Source organism: Hyla sarda, chromosome 4, assembly GCF_029499605.1.
Source record: "Hyla sarda isolate aHylSar1 chromosome 4, aHylSar1.hap1, whole genome shotgun sequence".
In the NCBI taxonomy this organism is placed as follows: domain Eukaryota; kingdom Metazoa; phylum Chordata; class Amphibia; order Anura; family Hylidae; genus Hyla; species Hyla sarda.
The window spans coordinates 252923281-252946429 of NC_079192.1; the positions used below are offsets into that span (position 1 = coordinate 252923281).

Consider the following 23149-nt stretch of genomic DNA (forward strand, 5'->3'; position numbering starts at 1 on the left):
AGATCATCCTAAAGACGAGACAAACAGGGACAAAAACAGGACACCAAAAGTAAGACGAGGGGAATAGGGAGAGAGGAGGAAAAAATAGCAAGGGGAGGGGGGGCAGAACCAGAAGAGAGTAAAAGAACTAAGGAGGTTGCCTGTCTGAGAACCGGTCCCAGGACTTCCACATGGAGAGGAAGAGAGGCAAGGAATTATTGAGGGAGGCAGTGAGGGATTCAAGAGAATGTATCTCCCAGATCCTTGCTACAAGATCCATCTCAGAGGGAGGGAGAGATTGCTTACAGCATTTTGCAATAAGAGTTTTATCCACCAAGACAATGTGCATGAACAACTTGAAAGGTCGTTTGGATAAGGCCCTACTGGAGAGATGCAACAAATAAACTAGTGGGTCTAAAGGGACCAGAACCGCTAGTACTTCGGTAACCAAACGCTTTACCATATCCCAATAAGCAATAATCGTAGGGCAGGACTAGAATATATGGAAGACCGTGCCTAACCCCACACCATAACGCCAACATTGACGGGGAATATTCGGGTTTAATTTATTAAGCAATTCAGGAGTATGGTACCAGCCCATTAGCATCTTAAATTGCCATTCTTTGTAGGCTGTGTAAATGGAAGCCTTAGAGGCCCGTTGCCAAATAATCTGCCATTGGGGAAGTGTGATGGTGGTGTTCAAAACCTCCTCCCCACCACTCATGTAACGAGAGATGGGGCACTCCCGTCAAGAGGAGCGTTAACAATGAAGTATATTTCCAAGAGAAGGTCATTTGTCTGTGGGCCAGAGCGGCACAACCGCTCGAAGGCCGTAGGTAGGGAGACTACATGAGTTCCTAGCGCAGACGACATAAAGTGTCTAAGCTGGAAATAGTGAAGTCATTGAGAGGAGGGAAGACCATCTCGGGAGACTAAGTTCTCAAAGAATGGCAGTGTGTGGGAAAGAGGGTCCACTATGGCAGCCCAAAAGAAGAGCCCTCTACCACCCCATTCCCTAACCATACAGGAAGTTAGGCCCGGGGGGAAGGCGGGGTGATAAAGAAAAGATTGCAGGGGAGAGGCAGAGGAAAAGAGTCAGAGTTTCCTGGAACAATACCCCCACACATATCGGGAGAAAGACATAGCTCCTAGCAGAAGGCCTAGGGGAACAGCAGGGGGAAGGGACTCCAGAGGAACGTATTTGGGTGAGTGGGTGGGTGCAAACCACAGCTTCTCTAACTCCATCCAGTGACTATAAGCGTGATATGGGGTCCAGGTAGCTAGGTGGCGTAGATGAGAAGCCCAGTAATACTTAGTGACATCCGGTACTGACATGCCCCCCATAGACCTACTAGCCATCATGACTGTCATCGGGAAGCAATGCATCTTACCGTCCCAAATGAATCGAAAAATGGCAGACTGAAATGCTCGCAGGGCAGACAAAGGTACTCTGACGGGCAATGTTTCAAATAAATAAAGCAACTTAGGGAGTGCCGTCATTTTGACCGCCACTATACGCCCGAAAAAGGAGACATATTGGGACCACCACTTGTCCAAAAGGGATTGAAGATGTCGGAAAAGAGGACAGTAGTTAGAATAAAGAGAGGAATAGCAAGAAGTAAGATGGACACCAAGGTAGCTAATAAGCAGAAGGGGACAGTCGAAAAGAATAGGCAGCTCGCAGCTAAGTGGAGAGGGAAAGAGGAAGGTTCAAAGGGGGGAACTCAGTTTTAGAAAGATTAATTTTGTAGCCAGAAACAACGCCGTAGGAATGTAGAACCCTATAGAGGTTAGGGAGAGAAGTCAAAGGTCTTGTGAGAGTGAGAAGAAAATCGTCCGCAAAGAGGCAAGTTTTGAACTCTCTATCATGGAGAGCAATTCCAGAGATATCTGTGTCCAGGGGGGACACAGACATCTCTGGAATTACTCTCACAAGACCTTTGACTTCTCTCCCTAACCTCTATAGGGTTCTACATTCCTACGGTGTTGTTTCTGGCTACAAAATTAATCTTTCTAAAACTGAATTCCTCCCTTTGAACCTTTCCCTCTGTCCAATGGTACTATACAGGGATGTCCGTTGTCTCCTCTGATTTTCGCTTTATGTATTAAACCTCTTGCTGCCATGATCAGGGTGATCATGGCAGCAAGAGGTTTAATACATAAAGCGAAAATCAGAGGAGACAACGGACACCCCTGTATAGTACCATTGGACAGAGGGAAAGGTGAAGAGGAGGCATGAGGAAGCTTGAGGGAGGCCGTAGGGGAAGAGTAGAGACCCCGCAGTGCGGTAAGGAAAATATCCGTAATCCCAAATTTTCGAAGGGTGGCAAAGAGAAAGTGCCAACCCAGCTTATAAATGGCCTTTTCAGCATCCAAAGTAAGGACAACAGCCTGCTCAGACTGCCAATTAACCAGATCTGTCAGATCAATCACCCGCCTCTTGTTTTCACCCCCCCTGACGGCAAGGTATGAAGCCCACCTGATCCTTATGGATGAGGGAGGGGAGGAAACAAACGAGAGGAGCTGATAAAATCTTCAGATCGGTATTGAGCAGGGCTATGGGCCTATAGCTTTAGCACTCATGCAAGTCCTTACCTGGTTTGGGAATAAGGGTAAGTAGAGAGTGCAAAAAGGACTGCGGAATCCCCTTACCCCCCAGGAATGAGTTAAAAAGAGGAACAAGGTGAGGAAGAAGAAGAGCAGAAAAGGTCTTGTAATATAAATAGGAGAAGCCATCTGGACCAGGGGAGCGTCCTGAAGGCAAAGACCGAATAACCTCAGTACCTTCTTCAAGCGTGATCAGAGCATTCAAAGTGGCCCGGTTAGATGCCGAGAGAGAGTGCAAGTGGCACTCCGAAAAAAAAGAGTCCAATAGAGCATCACATTCCTCTGGGTCAGAAGGTAATTGGGATGGAAGAGAGTAAAGCGTAGAGTAGTAGTCCCGAAAGAGAGAAAAAGCATCAGGGTGATAGTGAAGGGTACCGGAGGAATCCTTCAGAGCCGGGGGCATCTGGGCCGCAGCACGGTCTCGCAAGTGTCTAGCCAACATCAAGGGGGCCTTGTTACCCTTCTCGTAAAACTGTTTTTTAGCATAAAGAAGTTGTCGCTCAGCGCTGGAAGGGAAGGAGCGGAAGCAAGGCTGTTTCAAGGTTACGAATTTGTGTTTGCAGCTCCCGGGAACAGGCCCCTGAACTACCGATTTATGGGTCTCCCAGAGAACAGCCTGAGAGGAGATACTCAGCAATAGAGCCCTGGATCAACTCCCAGGAGGGCAAGGATTTAAGTAAAGAGTTGTTAAGCCGCCAGTGGCAAAACTTCCACAGCCAAGAGCACCACCGAGGGATAAAGGAGTCAAAGGAAGACGCAGCTGCCTCCGGAAGCCTAGAGGAAAAGAGGGAGAGGGGGGGTACACAAAGGGAAAGGGGGGGACAAAACATAACAAATAAGACAGGGAGAACATAGACATAAAGAAGAACAAAAAAACAATGAATCAAAAAATAAACCATTGACTACAGGTCAAAGAAGAGGCACAAAACATCAGTATGACTGAGGTACAAAAGCACCTCCAATATATCTTTCCATTTGGTAAGGCCTCAGTGGGGACATGAGAGATCATCGTCCAGAAGAAACGGAACCAGTCCAGGAAAGCTCCACCCACGAGGGCGTGCCAAAGTTAGCAAAAACAGATGACCACCAAGAAGGACATAGGATACATTAGTAACAACTTCTGTATAAGTGAAAAACAAGAAAAAACAATAACAAATAAATAATGTATCCCAAGGAAGAATGAAAAAATAGCTGAGTCCCATAGGATCACCTGCAGACATCCAGACCCCATCTGGATGGGGACGGGGAAGTCATGTCGGACAGGGGGGGCTGATTTCCTGCTCCCTCCAGACTGCCGATTGCGGACCGGCTGCCACACGAAGGGGGGGGGGGGGGTGGAGGGGAGAGGCCCCAGTCCATCACTTGGGGTGCAGGAATGTCTAAAGCAGAACAGAAAGACAGGATATCAGAGTGTGAGCCCAGGGCTTGTAGGGCAAAGGGGAAACTCCAGCAGTAAGGTACTTGATGGTTCTGGCTGACAGCCAGAAGAGGTTGGAGTAGGCGTCGCTTCCGGAGGGTGATCCATGAGAGCTCTTGATATAGCGGGATAGGAGCACCATCAAAATCAAAATTCCGCTGGGAGCAGGCCTTAGCCATAATAGCTTCTTTGAGTTGAAAGTCATTTACACAACAAATGACGTCTCTAGGTGGGCCATTGGAGGGTTTAGACCTAATGGCTCGGTGTGCCCTGTCCAAATTGATCTTGTGGGACAGAGGTTCACCCAAGAGAAGATTAAAAATAGCTTCCAGGGTAGCATGAAGATCTTCCTCCCAGGTGGCTTCGGGGAGACCCGGCACTCGGATATTGTTATGGAGTCCCCTATTATCCAGGTCCTCCATATGGTTATGCAAATCACAGAGGAACTCTGACTGTGAGGCAACAGTTGATTGAAGCTGAGCGATATATGCCCTAGTAGAATCGTGCGCCTCTTCCAGACTCTCAACTCTATCCAAAATATGCTGCAAGTCCTGGCGAAGAGAGGATATTTCAGAACGGCAGGCATCCTTAACCTCAGAGATTAAAGAGCAGAAGTCCTTCTTAGTAGGAATTTGGGATAGGAGCTGACACAAATCAAGGAGCGTAGGTGTGGGGCCTGGGATCCCCGGACACTCTAGATCCGCCTCAGATAGATTGTCCCAAGAAGACCCACCACCCACCGGAGCAGGGGCGTCATAGACCGTAGTTGTCACCTGAATCCCTCAAGGGTACAGAGGTAGAAACCCCTGCAGATGGTCTGTTAGTGGACATGCTCCTGGGAGGCTTGGGAGCACAAACTGGGGAGCGTGAGGAGTGGGCAGATGGGAAGTCCAGGATATCTCCAAGGGTTTGGGGGGGCGGATGGGTAGGGGGAGAGGCCCAGTCCAGCGTGGCAGATAGGTGACCCAAAGGTGAGACCTGGGGGTCCTGGGCAGCAGTGGTGACAGGCAGTCCTGATGTGGGAGAAATTAGAGAGAGGGAACCCCTCACTATGGCAGCCCACGAGGTCAGCTGAGCATCCAAGGACCCTCTATGGAGAGGGCCCAGTGATGAAGGAGGGAGACAGGATCCGTTCCTGCAGGATCATCGGCCACAGAGTCAAGGGGCAGTGCGGCCAGGAGGGCCAAACTCTGTACCTGTAGTTGAGGGTGTGTCAGCGCAGGCTCCGGAGTCTTCTGCGCATCCCTGTGGTGCCGGAGAGTGTGGCAGCGTCACTGCAGAGATCACCCGGCTTTAAGAGGGAGTCCCCGAACAGAAGCTCAAGCCAGAAGCGGGACCAGCAATGGTGGGCAGGCCGGCAGCTCCGGGAACTGGATGACAACAGAGGTACCTCTGGATGCCACAAGGTACCGGAGGAGGATGTTGGGCATCGGGGGGTCTCCTAGAAGGCTTACAAGAGATCTTCCCCATAAGGCAGCTTGCCGTCAGGGCTTAATATAGCTGGCATAGGGCCTCGTGGTGCAGGAGCTCCAGCACTAAGCCTCCATCTTCCATGGCGCCTCGCCACACCCCCAGTAATTGTATTATCATGCGCCCTCTCATAGACGGCTATACATTCCGTGCAGAGGCTGCAGAAAAAATGTACATGTTCCTTCTTTCTGTGGACATGGAAAACGGAATTTCCATGCCGAAAACATCTGGCACGGAAATTCTGCCATGTGCACAGCGCAGTAGAATCCCGTTGATGTCAAGTATGTTATTCTATAGCAAAAAGTGTCTATTTATGTGAATTGCTTTTCCGTTTAATATTGCCTTATGATTTTTTTTGTTATTTTACAGCTGCCACAAAAATTACCCTTGCACCTTCTAACGCTGATGTATCAGTTGGAGAAAATGCCACCATACAGTGCCATGCATCTCATGATCCTAATCTGGAAATTGAGTTTATCTGGTCTTTAAATGGATTTATAATAGAGACTGATGGCACTAGCTACTATGAGGACCATTTCAGGGTAAGCTGATAAATCATGTAGAAAAATGTTAAAATCTTATTTAAATGTTACAAAGAAATAAGCTACAATAAAATAAAACCCCTGTATAAAAACCATATGCAAGGTAATAGCAGAATTAAAGGGGTACTCCCCATGACATTTTTTTTTAAATCAACTGGTGCCAGAAAGTTAAACAGATTTGTAAATTACTTCTATTAAAAATTTTAATCCTTCATATACACTGCTCAAAAAAATAAAGGGAACACTTAAACAACACAATGTAACTCCAAGTCAATCACATTTCAGTGAAATCACAGTCCATTCATGAAGTGACACTGATTGACAATCAATTTCACATGCTGTTGTTAAAATGGAACAGACAACAGGTGGACATTATAGGTAATTAGCAAGACATCCCAAATAAAGGAGGGGTTCTGCAGGTGGTGACCACAGACCACTTCTATGCTTCCTGGCTGATGTTTTGGTCACTTTTGAATGCTGGCGGTGCTTTCACTCTAGTGGTAGCATGAGACGTAGTCTACAATCCACACAAGTGGCTCAGGTAGTGCAGCTCATCCAGGATGGCACATCCATGTGAGCTGTGGCAAGAAGGTTTGCTCTGTCTGTCAGCGTAGTGTCCTGAGCATAGAGGTGCTACCAGGAAACAGGCCAGTACATCAGGAGACGTGGAGGAAGCCTTAGGAGGGCAACAACCCAGCAGCAGGACCGCTACCTCCACCTTTGTGCGAGGAGGAGCACTGCCAGAGCCCTGCAAAATGACCTCCAGCAGGCCACAAATGTGCATGTGTCCACTCAAACGGTCAGAAACAGACTTCATGAGGGTGGTATGCTCATTTTCCTCTGTGAGTCCGCCCCCTGTGGCAAGATATCCCCTCACGCTTCATGGATATTTATTGTCGCCTCTCTCTTGCATCGGAATGTATGGATGATGTCACAGTCTTTTCCCATATGATCTTTCTGCTTCTGACTTCTGGGTGTACAGAGTCACCAGAGCGTGCACTCTACCTTCACATGCTCTGGTTTGGAAGCAGAACGGTCACTTGGGAAAAGACTCTCACGTCATCCAGGAGTGAGAGAGAGAGGCTGTAATGAATATGTTTGGAGCAGGAGGGGATATTTGGCTACGGATGAAGGATTGCTGGACCTGCCAGATTCCACCTCCATTGCTCACAGACAACAATTCGCAACGCTGAAGATTTTTCAGCAACCTCTGGACAAGTACAGAGGTTTTAAACAGGGTCACCTGCAGCATTAACCTGTAAGAACAAGTCAGTAAAGGTGATCCTGCTGTCAGATTCCCTTTAAGCCAAATTATGGCATCTGATGTTTATCCCGAGGGAATGCTATAAAACATAGTTGGTAGCTGGCACAATTTCAACATACTGTTTTCATATGTCTACCCATTATGTATATGTCCCAAGAATACTCCCATTCCTAAAACACAAACACTTTATTAAAGTTTGGATCATACATTGTATTTTCTCTGGACTTACAGCAAAATCTGTTCTACTAACAATTGTTTTAAGAGACAATGTTAGCATACAGGAAATGTTATTCTGGTACCATAAGTACTGTTTTATCTTTACTCCTAGTCATATTTTTCTACAGGAAAGCTTTTTAGTAAGTCATTTACAGTACATTTCTGTGAAGACTGAATTGTATTAGTGAGTTTACTTTTACATGCAATTTTGGCCATGCCCTTAAATTGAAAAATTGAATAGTAGTATTTAGAGAAAAAATGAGTCACAAAATGTTCTCTGCTTTTATCTGAACATGAAATCCCTTTATCTGTTCTAGTTGCATAACATGTGATTCATTTTATATTTTAATGTGGGTTATAAGAGCTGGCAGCAGATTACAATGTGTTACATTTCCTGCAGAAGAGCCAAGGGCACTTTTACCACCCGTTTAATTGCTAGAGTTGTTTGTGCACTAGACGCTCAATCATCTCTAATGACTTAATGCACTACACAGATCAGACACATCTTAGTGCCCAGGGTGCCAAAGGCTCCATAGTGCTAAGAATTTCCAATGTATTAGTGCTCAGCTCTCATGGCCGCTTTTGATGAAGACCTCATTTCATTATTTCAGGTAAACTCAAAGTGGCCTCTATAAATTAGTCATTGACTCCTTCTGCATTTTTTATGTTGATGAAGCAGCATGCCATGTCCTGCCACATTAATATATATATATATATATATATATATATAGACAAGAGGAAGCAGAGCTCCTCATAGGGCAATACGTCTGATAAATGGAGAAGTGTAAGAAAAAGGGGACCCTCTAAGGGGTCTGCTTACCTTTATCGGCTGTGTAACGGACACAACAATTATGCAGGCACAGTATTAGTGGTGCAGCCTTCAAGATGTTGGCACGGAAAACACGTCTGCCAAATGGTACAGTTATCTAGTGTATTGCAGTACACCAGACAAAGGGGAACATCATCTATCATCTAACATCATCTATCACTATCTATCACTGACATAATCTATCACTATCTAACTGTTGGATTGTGCTGTAACAACACTTTTTCCTATTTGTACTGGACAACTGTTACTGTGGCCGCTGTGGATGTTGGGAATATATATAGACATGCTGAGTAAAGGTCCTCATGCAAAAGGCAAATATTTTTGCAAGGCTTCTGCCAGAGGTTTGAGATGCCTACCAAGAACTGTACCCTTTGGCTATTGTTTTGTGTCCATATACATGCATGTGTGGTAGCCCTTGGGGGGTGTTGGTAGTGGGGTATTGTTTCGGTAAATGAGGGGTTAATGTTAACCCTATAGTTCGTGACGCCAGGCTGAGGGCTAGTATGCTGAGGTAATTCTCCGGCCTATTGCCGCCCTTCCCAGTAACGATAGGTGCATGTAATAAAATGACTGAAGATCCACAAAGTAGTTGAACTTTAACTTGAAGAATTTTACTTAGATGCTTGCGGTACATCCAATGAACAATAACAGTCTCAGGCAAACAGTCTCTATATATCTCAATGACTGACAATTGTTGCGGACCTTGAATTAAATTAAAGTCTCTGAATTTAGGGTAATTATTGCAGATCCGTCCGAATTTAGGGGATAGATAAGGTCCAGTGATCCTGCAGAGTGTTTAGGGATTGATACACTCGCGATCCTGAATATATCAGCTGTTGCCGCAAGGCTCAGGCCTAACTCACTGCGATAGACAGCTGCGCAGATCCTGCTCGTTTGACAGCCCGGGAACAAGAGAGAGAACAATGGCCGCTGCTCCCTTATATGGGCAGGGGCGGGGTGAATCTGATTGGTCCGAACATCCGTCATTCACCGTTACACAGTGTGAAAGGTAGCATTCGTCACAGGGACCTACAAAGGTCCTTAAGCAGAAATACCATAGAGTTCACCTGACCACGTGACCCGCAGGTCCTCTTACGCTATAGGACAGGTAATTAACTATTTATAGACATTTATATCATATTTACATGCTTTCTAAGTAAACTATTAGCGCAATAACTATCTGGATGAGAGGTGACCAGGGGGGGAACTAGACAATGGGGACCCCGACGTCCTAGGGACTTTGGCTAAGGGGACCCACACACGCAGGTACTGGATAGGATACGGTACCGGGACACCACACATGCATCAATCTTTCAAAGATTGATTCTGTTCTTTTCTTGGCAAAGAGCAATGAAGAGACCACAGCTATGTCCTGTGATTGCCTGAGCGGGCTGTCACTTCTTAAACCAGTTCATCATGAGCACTTAGAAAAGTGAGTCTGGCCCATTCTGGAGATCCCAGGGGGCCCCAGCAGTCAGACACCCAGTGATTAGCATAGGGGAAAGTTTTTACAGACTGGAGTTCCCCTTTATGGGTGGACCATGATTTTTTTTTCTGGAAACTCCTTTAAATTACCGTATATACTCGAGTATAAGCCGAGTTTTTCAGCACGATTTTTCGTGCTGAAAACACCCCCCTCGGCTTATACTCGAGTGAACTCCCCCACCCGCAGTGGTCTTCAACCTGCGGACTTCCAGAGGTTTCAAAACTACAACTCCCAGCAAGCCAGGGCAGCCATCGGCTGTCCGGGCTTGCTGGGAGTTGTAGTTTTGAAACCTCCGGAGGTCCGCAGGTTGAAGACCACTGCGGCCTTCAACATCATCCAGCCCCCTCTCACCCCCTTTAGTTCTGAGTACTCACCTCCGCTCGGCGCTGGTCCGGTCCTGCAGGGCTGTCCGGTAAGGAGGTGGTCCGGTGAGGAGGTGGTCCGGGCTGCTATCTTCACCGGGGAGGCCTCTTCTAAGCGCTTCGGGCCCGGCCTCAGAATAGTCACGTTGCCTTGACAACGACGCAGATGCGTCGTTGTCTAGGCAACGGCTCTATTCCGGGCCGGAAGCGCGGAGAAGAGGCGCCCCCGGTGAAGATAGCAGCCCGGACCACCTCCTCACCGGACCACCTCCTTACCGGACAGCCCTGCAGGACCGGACCAGCGCCGAGCGGAGGTGAGTACTCAGAACTAAAGGGGGTGAGAGGGGGCTGGATGATGTTGAAGGCCGCAGTGGTCTTCAACCTGCGGACCTCCGGAGGTTTCAAAACTACAACTCCCAGCAAGCCCGGACAGCCGATGGCTGCCCGGGCTTGCTGGGAGTTGTAGTTTTGAAACCTCTGGAGGTCCGCATGTTGAAGGCCGCAGTGGTCTTCAACCTGCGGACCTCCGGAGGTTTCAAAACTACAACTCCCAGCAAGCCGGGACAGCCGATGGCTGCCCGGGCTTGCTGGGAGTTGTAGTTTTGAAACCTCTGGAGGTCCGCATGTTGAAGACCACTGAGGGCGAATGATGAGAAGAGGATGATGAAGGGGGGTGGGGATGATGAAGGGGGGGGGTGTGGGATGATTACAAGGGGATGATGAAGGGGGGATGTGTGGGATGATAAGGGGATGTGTGGGATGATGACAAGGGGATGATGAAGGGGGGATGTGTGGGATGATAAGGGGATGTGTGGGATGATGACAAGGGGATGATGAAGGGGGGATGTGTGGGATGATGACAAGGGGATGATGAAGGGGGGATGTGTGGGATAAGGGGATGTGTGGGATGATGACAAGGGGATGATGAAGGGGGGATGTGTGGGATGATGACAAGGGGATGATGAAGGGGGGATGTGTGGGATGATAAGGGGATGTGTGGGATGATGACAAGGGGATGATGAAGGGGGGATGTGTGGGATGATAAGGGGATGTGTGGGATGATGACAAGGGGATGATGAAGGGGGGATGTGTGGGATGATGACAAGGGGATGATGAGGATGTTAATGACGGGTCTGGATGATGACAGGGGGGGATGAGGTATTTCCCACCCTAGGCTTATACTCGAGTCAATAACTTTTCCTGGGATTTTGGGTTGAAATTAGGGGTCTCGGCTTATACTCGGGTCGGCTTATACTCGAGTATATACGGTATGAATTTTTGCATTTAAGTAAATTAAATGCTTTTCTATCATTACGTTTAAGAAATGTATATGTTATTAATGTTACCTTGCTTTACTTATTCTAACAGGATGTGATTAATGATAAATGTGAACTTATTATTAAAAACGTTCAGCTCAAGCATGCTGGAAGATACACTTGTACTGCACAAAGCATTGTGGACAACTCCACAGCCTCCGCTGATCTGGTTGTTAGAGGTAAGAACTTTTATTATCAGATTCATATGACTACTTTCATGGATTTGTGGCTAGATGTTTATTGGAAGGTCCTGATTATGCCTAAAGGAGATGGTCACACTTTTCATTGAAAAAATTATCAAATTCAAGAATCTATCAAATTCAACCTATGACACTAATGTGTTGCTGCAGAGGAAGGCAAAAAACCCTTGAGGCTGATGCCAATCGCCCTATACCAAGGTGAACATTCCATACCGACTCCAAATAAGGCAATCAGAATAATCCCTGGATCAACGTTCTGTCCCTTTAGATCAAATATCCATAACTTGTAATGTTATTACTCTCCAGAAATGCATCCAGACCCCTTTTGAACTCTTTTATTGAGTTCACCATATAGTCTCACTGCTCTTACAGTAAAGAACCCCTTTTCTGTACTGGTGGAGAAACCTTCTTTCCTCTAGACATAGATGATGCCTTATTGTTTTAGATTTAGTCCTGGGTATAAATTAATCATGAGAAATATCTCTGTACTACCCCCTTTTATATTTATACATAGCTATTGAGCCATTTGTTTTCTAAACTAAAGAAGTTCCTAACAAATCCAATTGCACCAAAGTGACTGTAGGCTATTAGTTCATCCCAATGTGTCTCTATTGGTCTCTGAGAGACTTCTTTCTGCCAAAGCCCGACCCATCTTTACACAATTTACAGGGTTGCAAAAGTCACTTAAAAACTTCTTTGTGTCATCACAGGTCCTCATGGTTGCTAGAACACTACTTTTTACAGATTTGTGACTACTCCTGGTAGTAAGCGTGCAAAATGCACTTCATAACTTGCTCTGTTTAACAAAGTAGTATGGACCCAAAGACACAAAGTGGAACAGTTCTAATCCAAGTCCTTACTGACAGAGTACCACTTCTTTAAAGGACCACTCAACATAAATTGCATAGTGACAGTAACTTCTGATGACAAAGGGCTGAATAATTGCACAACACAATGGTAACTTTTGAATATTTCACTATGGAATACAGGAGAAGGAAGAATCTCACAGTTGCTCCCTTTACCCCTCCAGTCCACTTATGTGTTTAGCTCGTATCATTGGCCTTTCAGAAGGCCTCATAGCAGCCAGTTATTCTTTTTTTCTGGTTGGACTTTCTCCTGCAGGTGTTCACTCAGTCTACACAAGTTATAAAGTGGGTTCCAGTGTCCTTCAGTCCCTTTCTTTCAGCCCACCGGCTCATATCACAACAGCTATAAACAAGCCTTCTATTCTGTAACAAATGCAGCATATTCCTCTAAAACTACATGTAGTCACTACCACACTGCCTCCTACTTCCTATGAGCTCCACCCTATATACTCTCTTATTGGTCTCACCCTAAACAGCAATAGCCAACATCAATATATTGCACTGAACTCCGTGTGGGCCAGGGTTAACTTCGCACAACTTTTCCTTCAAATCGATAGCCGGTAAGTAATGCCTCCCAGAGGTCAGTACCACTGCATACAGTGGTGCACTTGAGGAGTGCACACAGAGTGAAACAGGCAGGGAAACCCTATGTTCTAAAGCTTTGATCTGAAAGAGGTGCCATGGGGAAACAAGCGAGATGAGAATATTTTTAACCTTAACCCCTTAACGACGCAGGACGTATATTTACGTCCTGTGCCGGCTCCCGCGATATGAAGCGGGATCGCGCCGCGATCCTGCATCATATCGCGTGGGTCCCGGCGCTAATCAACGGCCGGGACCCGCGGCTAATACCACACATCGCCGATCGCGGCGATGTGCGGTATTAACCCTTTAGAAGCGGCGGTCAAAGCTGACCGCCGCTTCTAAAGTGAAACTGAAAGTATCCCGGCTGCTCAGTCGGGCTGTTCGGGACCGCCGCGGTGAAATCGCGGCGTCCCGAACAGCTGATCGGACACCGGGAGGGCTCTTACCTGCCTTCTCGGTGTCCGATCGACGAATGACTGCTCCGTGCCTGAGATCCAGGTAGGAGCAGTCAAGCGTCGATAATGCTGATCACAGGCGTGTTAATACACGCCTGTGATCAGGATGAGAGATCAGTGTGTGCAGTGTTATAGGTCCCTATGGGACCTATAACACTGCAAAAAAAAAGTAAAAAAAAAGTGTTAATAAAGGTCATTTAACCCCTTCCCTAATAAAAGTTTGAATCACCCCCCTTTTCCCATAAGATATATGTGGTATCGCCGCGTGCGTAAATGTCCGAACTATAAAAATATATCATTAATTAAGCCGTACGGTCAATGGCGTACGCGCAAAAAAATTCCAAAGTCCAAAAAAGCGTATTTTGGTAACTTTTTATAACATTAAAAAATGAATAAAAAGTGATCAAAAAGTCAGATCAAAACAAAAATCATACCAATAAAAACTTCAGATCACGGCGCAAAAAATGAGTCCTCATACCGCCCCGTACGTGGAAAAATAAAAAAGTTATAGGGGTCAGAAGATTACATTTTTAAACGTATAAATTTTCCTGCATGTAGTTATGATTTTTTCCAGAAGTGCGACAAAATCAAACCTATATAAGTAGGGTATCATTTTAACCGTATGGACCTACAGAATAATGATAAGGTGTAATTTTTACCGAAATATGCACTGCGTAGAAACGGAAGCCCCCAAAAGTTACAAAATGGCGTTTTTTTTTCGATTTTGTCGCACAATGATTTTTTTTTCCGTTTCGCCGTGCATTTTTGGGTAAAATGACTAATGTCACTGCAAAGTAGAATTGGCGACGCAAAAAATAAGCCATAATATGGATTTTTAGGTGGAAAATTGAAAGGGTTATGATTTTTTAAAGGTAAGGAGGAAAAAACGAAAGTGCAAAAACGGAAAAACCCTGAGTCCTTAAGGGGTTAAAGGTCATCAATAGTGACATTGCTACAGCATATCTGGATAATATTTTTGGTATTGTGAGGATTCAGAGGTTTATCATGCAAAGCATTAATTGTGAAATAGCACCCACAATGGTCTTTGTTCTTATTAGGAAACCACAGATGAGCTGTGACATGGTAATTCATTAATCATTAACCGGATTAAGTGGGATAAGATGTATTCCATAGTTCTATAAATTATTCTGCTATTCAAGCATTCTACTTTATTCCTTTAACTAGGGCAACATTAAATGTGTCATCTAAATCACTGGAAACTTTGTTTAAAATATTTCAAGTATTTATATATTTTTTTAAATAAAAAATTATATACACACACACACACACACAGTGGGGCAAAAAAGTCAGCCACCAATTGTGCAAGTTCTCCCACTTAAAAAGTTGAGAGACGCCTGTCATTTTCATCATAGGTATACCTCAACTATGATAGACATAATGAGAAAAACAAAAAATGCATACAATCACATCCCACGAAATAACGCGGTGTCACGCGGTGATCCCGTGCCATATCGGGTCGGTCCTGGCATGTATCTGAAGCAGGGACCTGGGGCTAATAGCGTGCGGCAGCGATCGCGGTGCCGCACGCTATTAACCCTTTAGACGCAGCGTTCAAAGATGACCGGCGCGTCTAAAACGAAAGTGAAAGCTGCCCGGCGGCTCAGTGGGGCTGATCGGGACCACCGCAGTGAAAATGCAGTGTCCCGATCAGCTGGGACACGAGCGGAGGTCCTCTTACCTTCCTCCAGCGTGTCCCTTCTGTGACTGATATGCAGGCTTGAGCAATCGACCGCCGTTAACTCTGATCAATGCAAAGCTATGACTTTGAAGTGAACAGGGTATAAGATCAGTTGGGGAGATTTATCAAAACCTGTCAAGAGGAAAAGTTGCCCAGTTGCCCATAGCAACCAATCAGATCGCTTCTTTCATTTTTGCAGAGGCCTTGTTAAAAGTGAAAGAAGCGATCTGATTGGTTGCTAGGGGCAACTGGGCAACTTTTCCTCTTGACAGCTTTTGATAAATCTCCCCCAGTGTGTGTAGTGTTATAGTCCCCTATGGGAGCTATAACACTGCAAAAAAAAGTGTAAAAAAAAAAAAGTTATTAAATGTCATTTAACCCTTTCCCTAATAAAAGTTTGAATCACCCCCTTTTCCCATAAAAAAAAAAACCATGTAAATAAAAATAAATATAAACATATGTGGTATTGCCGCGTGCGTAAAATGTCCGAACTATAAAATATATTATTAATTAAACCGCACAGTCAATGGCGTACACGCAAAAAAATTCCAAAGTCCAAAATAACGTATTTTTGGTCACTTTTTATATCATGAAAAAATGAATAAAAAACAATCAAAAAGTCCGATCCATATAAAAAAAGTTACCGCTAAAAACTTCAGATCACGGCGCAAAAAATGAGCCCTCATACCACCCCATAAGCAGTAAAATAAAAAAGTTATAGGGGTCAGAAGATGAAAATTTTAAACGTATACATTTTTCTGCATATAGTTATGATTTTTTACAGAAGTACGACAAAATCAAACCTATATAAGTAGGGTATCATTTTAATCGTATGGACCTACAGAATAAAGATGATGTGTCATTTTTACTGAAAAATGTACTGCATAGAAACGGAAGCCCCCAAAAGTTACAAAATTGCATTTTTTTTCTTCAATTTCGTCGCACAATGATTTTTTTTCCCGTTTTGCCGTAGATTTTTGGGTAAAATGACTGATGTCACTGCAAAGTAGAATTGGTGGCGCAAAAAATAAGCCATCAAATGGATTTTTAGGTGCAAAATTGAAAGGGTTATGATTTTTAAAAGGTGAGGAGGAAAAAACAAAAGTGCAAAAACGTAAAAACCCGTGGTTCTTAAGGGGTTAAAGAATGTATGTGCAAATTATGGTGGAAAATAAGTATTTGGTCAATAAAAAAAGTTCATCTCAATACTTAGTTATATACCCTTTGATGGCAATGACAGAGGGCAAACGTTTTCTGTATGTCTTCACAAGGTTTTCACACACTGTTGCTGGTATTTTGTCCCATTCCTCCATGCAGATCTCCTCTAGAGCAGTGATGTTTTGGGGCTGTCGCTGGGCAACACAGACTTCCAACTCCCTCCAAAGGTTTTCTATGGGGGTTGAGATCTGGACACTGGCTAGGCCACTCCAGGACCTTGAAATACTTCTTATGAATCCACTCCTTTGTTGCTCGGGCGATGTGTTTGGGATCATGGTTATGCTGAAAGACCCAGTCACGTTTCATCTTCAATGCCCTTGCTGATGGAAGGAGGTTTTCACTCAAAATCTCACAATACATAACCCCTTTCATTCTTTACAGGGATCAGTTGTCCTGATCACTTAGAAAAACAGCCTCAAAGCATTAGGTTTCCACCTCCATGCCTCACAGTAGTTATGGTGTTCTTTGCATTCAACTCAGCATTCTTTCTCATCCAAACACGACGAGTTAAGTTTTTACCAAAAAGTTCTACTTTGGTTCCATCTGACCATATGACACTCTCCCAATTCTCTTCTGGATCATCCAAATGCTCTCTAGCAAACTTCAGATGGGCCCAGACATGTACTGGCTTAAGCAGGGGGACAGTCTGGCACTGCATGATTTGAGTCCTTGGCGGCATAGTGTGTTACTGATGGTAGCCTTTGTTACTTTGGTCCCAGCTCTCTGCAGGTCATTCACTAGGTCCCCCCGTGTGGTTCAGGGATGTTTGCTCACTGTTCTTTTGATCATTTTGACACCACGGGGTGAGATCTTGCGTGGAGCCCCAGATCAAGGGAGATTATCAATGGTCTTGTATGTCTTCAGTCTTCTAATAATTGCTCCCACAGTTGATTTCTTCACACCAAGCTGCTTGCCTATTGCAGATTCAGTCTTCCCAGCCTTTTGCAGGTCTACAATTTTGTTTCTGTGTCCTTGGACAGTTCTTTGGTCTTGGCCATAGTGGTGTTTGGAGTGTGAATTTTTGAGGTTGTGGACAGGTGTCTTTTATACTGATAAGTTCAAACAGGTGTCATTAATACAGGTAACAAGTGGAGGACACAGGAGACTCTTAAAGGAGAAGTTACAGGTCTGTGAGAGCCAGAAATCTTGCTTGTTTGTAGGTGACCAAATACTTATTTTCCACCATAATTTGCAAATAAATTCTTTAAAAATCAGACAATGTGATTTTATGGATTTTTTTTCTCATTATGTCACTCATGAAAATTACAGGCCTCTCTCATCTTTTTAAGTGGGAGAACTTGCACAATTGGTGGCAGACTAAATACTTTTTTACCACACTGTATGTATATATATATATATATATATATATATATATATATATATGCTTGAAAAAGACTGTGGTGAGGAAATAAACTTTGTGCACCGGCCTATAACACGCACCCTCATTTTACCAAGGATATTTGGGTAAAAAAAGTTTTTGACCCAAATATCCATGGTAAAATGAGGGTGCGTGTGTGTGCGCGTGTATACCCCTATACACCCCCAGGAAAGGCAGGGGGAGATAGGCCGTCGCTGCCCGCTTCTCTCCCCCTGCCTTTCCTGGGGTCTAGAGCCCTGCTGCCGCCGCTTTTCTCCCGCTGGCTATCTGCGCCGCTGCCCGTTCTCTCCCCCCTGACTATCGGTGCCGGCGCCACTGACGTCATGCGCCGTGCAGCGCATAGCAACGACGCAGGGGACGCACACCGGAGGCCTGAAGCTGCGCGGACCTGACCCCGGCAACAGGTAATTATGCAACCGGGGATGGGGGGAGGCAACGGGGCAGCGGCACCGGCAATGGGTGCCGCTGCCCCTTCTCTCCCCCTGGCTGTCGTCACCGCTTCTCTCCCCCTGGCTATCGGCGCCGGCAATGGGGCGCCGGCACCGATAGTCAGGGGGAGAGAACGGGCAGCGGCGCCGATAGCCAGGGGGAGAGAAGGGCCGGCAGCAGGGCTCTTGACCCCAGGGCAGGCAGGGGCAGAGAAGCCGGCAGCGCTGGCTGTCTCTGCACCTGCAAAGCCGCTGCAGTTCATTGATTTAAAGCGCCCGCTTTAAATCATTGAACTGCAGCGGCTTATCGGCGCATAACACGCACATAGACTTTAGGCTAAAATTTTAGCCTAAAAAGTGCGTGTTATACGCCGATAAATACGGTATATAAACAGTCATTACCACTTTTGTGCTAGACTCAAGGCCAGACCCCTAATTTAAGTCCCAGACCTTTATCATCCTTGCTCTATTAATAGATAATGGCATATAAAAAAAAAAAGGAGGGGGTGATCCAAAATAAAATAAAAAGGTAAATAACGATTTTGATGGCACAAAATGTTAAGCCATAATGATCAATGTTAGCTAATGGGTGTCATGAATTGGGGGCAGGGAACAGGGAGTTGTGAGCCCTAAAGCTGTTCCTAAGACCACTCTCCCTGCCTACTTGCCTAGACACCCTAGCGGTGAATGACAACTGGGCGCTGGTCCCATCCTGCGCTAAAGTGCATGGGCGTAAGAGTCAAAAAAAATAAGCCAAACTGTACATGTCGGGAAACAAGTAAGGAACATAATGGGAATACTACAAAGCTACAAACAGATATACTAGGCATGATATAGCAAACTAACAAACAGTTCAAAAACCAGAATCAAGATTAACGGCAGATGTGATAATATCAACAAGACTAGATATGAGGATAAATATACAGCAGACAAAATCAGGAGATGCAGGTTGTGAACAGTTTAACTGAATGTTAGAACAGTAAATGTGTCAGGAAATCAAGAGCACTGTTCACAATGGACTCTGAACAAGGAACACACTAGACTCCCCAGTCCAAGCATGGAGGGACAACAATACTAAAGCCAAATAGGCTCCTAGCTAGCGGGCACTCTCTACCGAGTTATCAGGATACTAGCCTAGGAGGAAACAAAAATCTTAAATACAAGCAAACGTGGGTATAGACAAAAGGCTAACTCACTCCTAGATAGACGGATTAGCACAGTGCTCTCAACAGGATTCTATCCTAGGAGATCCAGGATCAAACAAGGTCAAAACAGGACTGACAAATGCACAGTGTGAATACAGACTCAGGAAACAAAAAGTATATGCAGAACAAACAATATAAGGATACTAAAACCCAAAAAAGGTACTAAAACAAAGCAGGCTAAAATCTATATCAAATAACTAGGACAGATAACCATGGTTAAAGGGGTATTCCAGGCCAAAACTTTTTTTTATATATCAACTGGCTCCGGAAAGCTAAACAGATTTTTAAATTACTTCTATTAAAAAATCTTAATCCTTCCAATAGTTATTAGCTTCTGAAGTTGAGTTTTTGTTTTCTGTCTAACTGCTCTCTGATGACTCACGTCCCGGGAGCTGTGCAGTTCTTATGGGGATATTCTCCCATCATGCACAGCTCCCGGGACGTGACATCATCATTGAGCAGTTAGAAAACTTCAGAAGCTAATAACTATTGGAAGGATTAAGATTTTTTAATAGAAGTAATTTACAAATCTGTTTAACTTTCCGGAGCCAGTTGATATACTTAAAAAAAAGGTTTTGCCTGGAATACCCCTTTAAATCTCAGGATACATGTGCTTAGACAGACATAGTGAACATAATGCAAACATAGTCAGAATAACAGATATAAATACCAGCTCAGAGCAGCACCTAAAGAGGCCTTCAATATCTTTCCAGTGCTGAAGTGTAAACTCTTCCCAAACAAGGGAGAATAAACACAGAAACTGTTCAGACACAAACCTCGAAAATTTCCAAAAAATGCAAAACACAGACAAATGGACATTACAGTACCCAGCTACGGTTTTAGGTCTGTTCACCAAACCGGATACAGGGCTAAAATGAGCTGACCGGAGTCACCGTTTGACTCCGGTCGGCTCATTGAAATTAATTAGATATGAGCTGGGTCCGGCTGGGATACAGGAGCGCCCGGTTTTCGCTCCCCCCAGCCAGATCTGACATCCATAGAGTGAATCTGTAGTGTGAACCCACCCCAAAGCAGAGAAAGGGTTATTTTCTCGATTCTTGGGGGTCTAGGGCAGTTTGGTGCTTAAAGTCAATATTTCTGCTAGTCTGAGCAAACAAGGGGCTATTGTTTATATCCCTGGTAGTTAAAGGGGTGCTCTGGTGGAAAACCATTTTTTTAATCAGCTGGTGCCAGAAAGTTAACCAGATTTGTAAATTACTTCTCTTTAAAAATATTAATCCTTCCAGTACTTAGCTGCTGTATGCTCCACAAAAAAGTTATTTTCAAATTATTTTCTGTCTGAACACAGTGCTCTCTGCTGACACCTCTGTCCATGTCAGGAACTGTCCAGAGCAGGAGATGTTTGCTATGGGGATTGGCTCCTACTTTGGACAGTTCCTGAAATGGACAGAGATGTCAGCAGAGAGGACTGTGGTCAGACAGAAAATAAATTCAAAAAGAAAAGAACTTCCTGTGGAGCATACAGCAGCTGATAAGTACTGGAAGGATTAAGATTTTTAAATAGAAGTAATTTACAAATCTGTTTAACTTTATTGCACCAGAGGATTAAAAAAAAAAATTGTTTTCCACAGGAGTACCCTTTTAAAGGACAGTAAAGAGGTTATTCACACCATATTTTGAGGTATATAGCAGTACGTGGAGTTAAGTTACATTTCTGGTGCTATACTACAAGGGTTAATGCTAGCATTCCTGGTAGTCTATAGAAGAGAAATATTTATTATTTTTTACCTTACAATTATTTAAAAAAATGCTACCTGGGCAACCACTTTGAGGTAGACCATCAGTTCATACTGTAACTTTTGAAAACACCAGTATACATTATATTAAATACATTAGTCTTGGCTAATGTTCACATTGTGTATTTCTGGTCATAATTGCTGCAGGTTATTTTTGTCTATTTTCATGTTTTTGATGGTCTGATTTTGTTATTCCAGCCATTATTTCTTACTCATGTTGGCAAATAAAGAACACCCATGAGAAAGTGGCCGATTAGGCAATGAAACGTGGGGTTCCATTGGAGGCATATGTCCGTGGGTTTAGTATGGTTTGGCTCTCTATGCCTCCATCTGCATCAGTCCTGCTGCTTTTCTTAGCTCTTAGCTAGGAACTGTACTTGTATTACATTCACATATATGCCTCATTTATTTGACCCTTGGCTGTAGGGTACTTCATTATAGCAACCGGATTATTTTGACTATATATGTCTGTTTTTGCTTTTCGGGGGATCATATTTAGACACTTATGTTCATTATTAATACTTTATGTATGTGGCCTACACAGATGGTTGTTTATTTTTACCTTGATTTATGAAGAAATGACTGGAGTTGTTTATTTCCTATACACTCGGACTAGTACCAACTTAGGGGTGTGCTGAGCAGCCCCTGCTAGTTTTTAAGGGTAGCTAAATATGTTATTGAGTTATTTTAATTTTATTTTATTTAGTTTTCATTTGTCTGTCCTTTTCCATATTTGATTATTTTTTACAATAAGGCCATGTTCACACCACAAAAATTCTGTGTAGAATTCCGCATTGGAATTCTGTACAGAAATTCCGGAGCAGCAGAGTTCCGTTGAATTCAATGTGAATACTGCTACGCTGTGCACATGGCGGAATTTCCATCTCAGATGTTTCTGGCACGGAAATTCTGTTTTCCGTGCCCGTAGAAATTGCTCCCTCCCCCAATGGTGCCCTAGTCAACTGCTTACTCCACAGACCCATTATTGCCTCCCCGAAGATTATTGTGGGGAGTTAGATAGAAATAGAATGTAAACACTTCAGCCATTTATAATGTTATTGTATGCTGTACAATCAATGACACCTAATAAAATCTGTTAATCCAGAGGAAATATAATTTATACACAAATACTATGCATATTATATTGATTGTGCAAAAGAAATATGGTAAGATGGTGACACATTAAAGCTTTCTACTATCACGAAAGGCTGCTTTTTATTTTGCACATTTCTAACTAAATAAATATCTATTTTAGGTCCACCTGGTCCCCCAGGAGGTGTCAGAACAGAAGAAATAAGAGACACATCAGTAAAACTTACATGGAGTAGTGGTACAGATAATCACCAGCCAATTTCCAAGTATACTATTCAAGCTAAAACATCACTGTCGGAAGACTGGAAAGATGTCAAGACAGGTATGCCGTGACCTGCTGTTTACTTCTAACCTTAAAGGGGTTATCAGGGGATTAAATAAATAAAAAAAATACTCTATTTTATATCTATCTGTCTATATATATATATATATATATATATATATATATATATATATATATACATACTATTTTATATCTATTCATCTATCTATCTATCTATCTATCTATCTAACTATGGCCAGAGGTGGTGTTAAGAAATAAAAAAAAGTGATACTCACCTACCCCATTCCCCTGCAGCTGCTATCCCCAGTCCCTGTTTATTACAACATTTTACTGATATCTTAGATATGTCCCCACAAGAACTGTTCCAATAAGCCAATTAATGGCTGCAGTGGTGTCCTTTCTCAGTCAGTGAATGGTTGGGTGGCCAATTCTTAAGGTGAAGACAGGAGGCAATGATGATGAGTGGGGACTGGTAGTGTCAGAGTGGCAGCTGCA

General features: G+C 44.1%; 1 protein-coding gene across 2 annotated transcripts in view; it reads left to right on the forward strand.

The window, feature by feature from the left end:
* The window catches only part of CNTN1 (contactin 1), a 194639-nt gene that overhangs the window by 147036 nt on the left and 24454 nt on the right, over nucleotides 1-23149 (forward strand). For both annotated transcript variants that reach the window (XM_056573941.1, XM_056573942.1), the window contains exons 14-16: nucleotides 5843-6015; nucleotides 11541-11667; nucleotides 22535-22693. In XM_056573941.1, the coding sequence (XP_056429916.1) occupies nucleotides 5843-6015; nucleotides 11541-11667; nucleotides 22535-22693 (459 nt within the window). The remainder of the gene's footprint in view (nucleotides 1-5842; nucleotides 6016-11540; nucleotides 11668-22534; nucleotides 22694-23149) is intronic.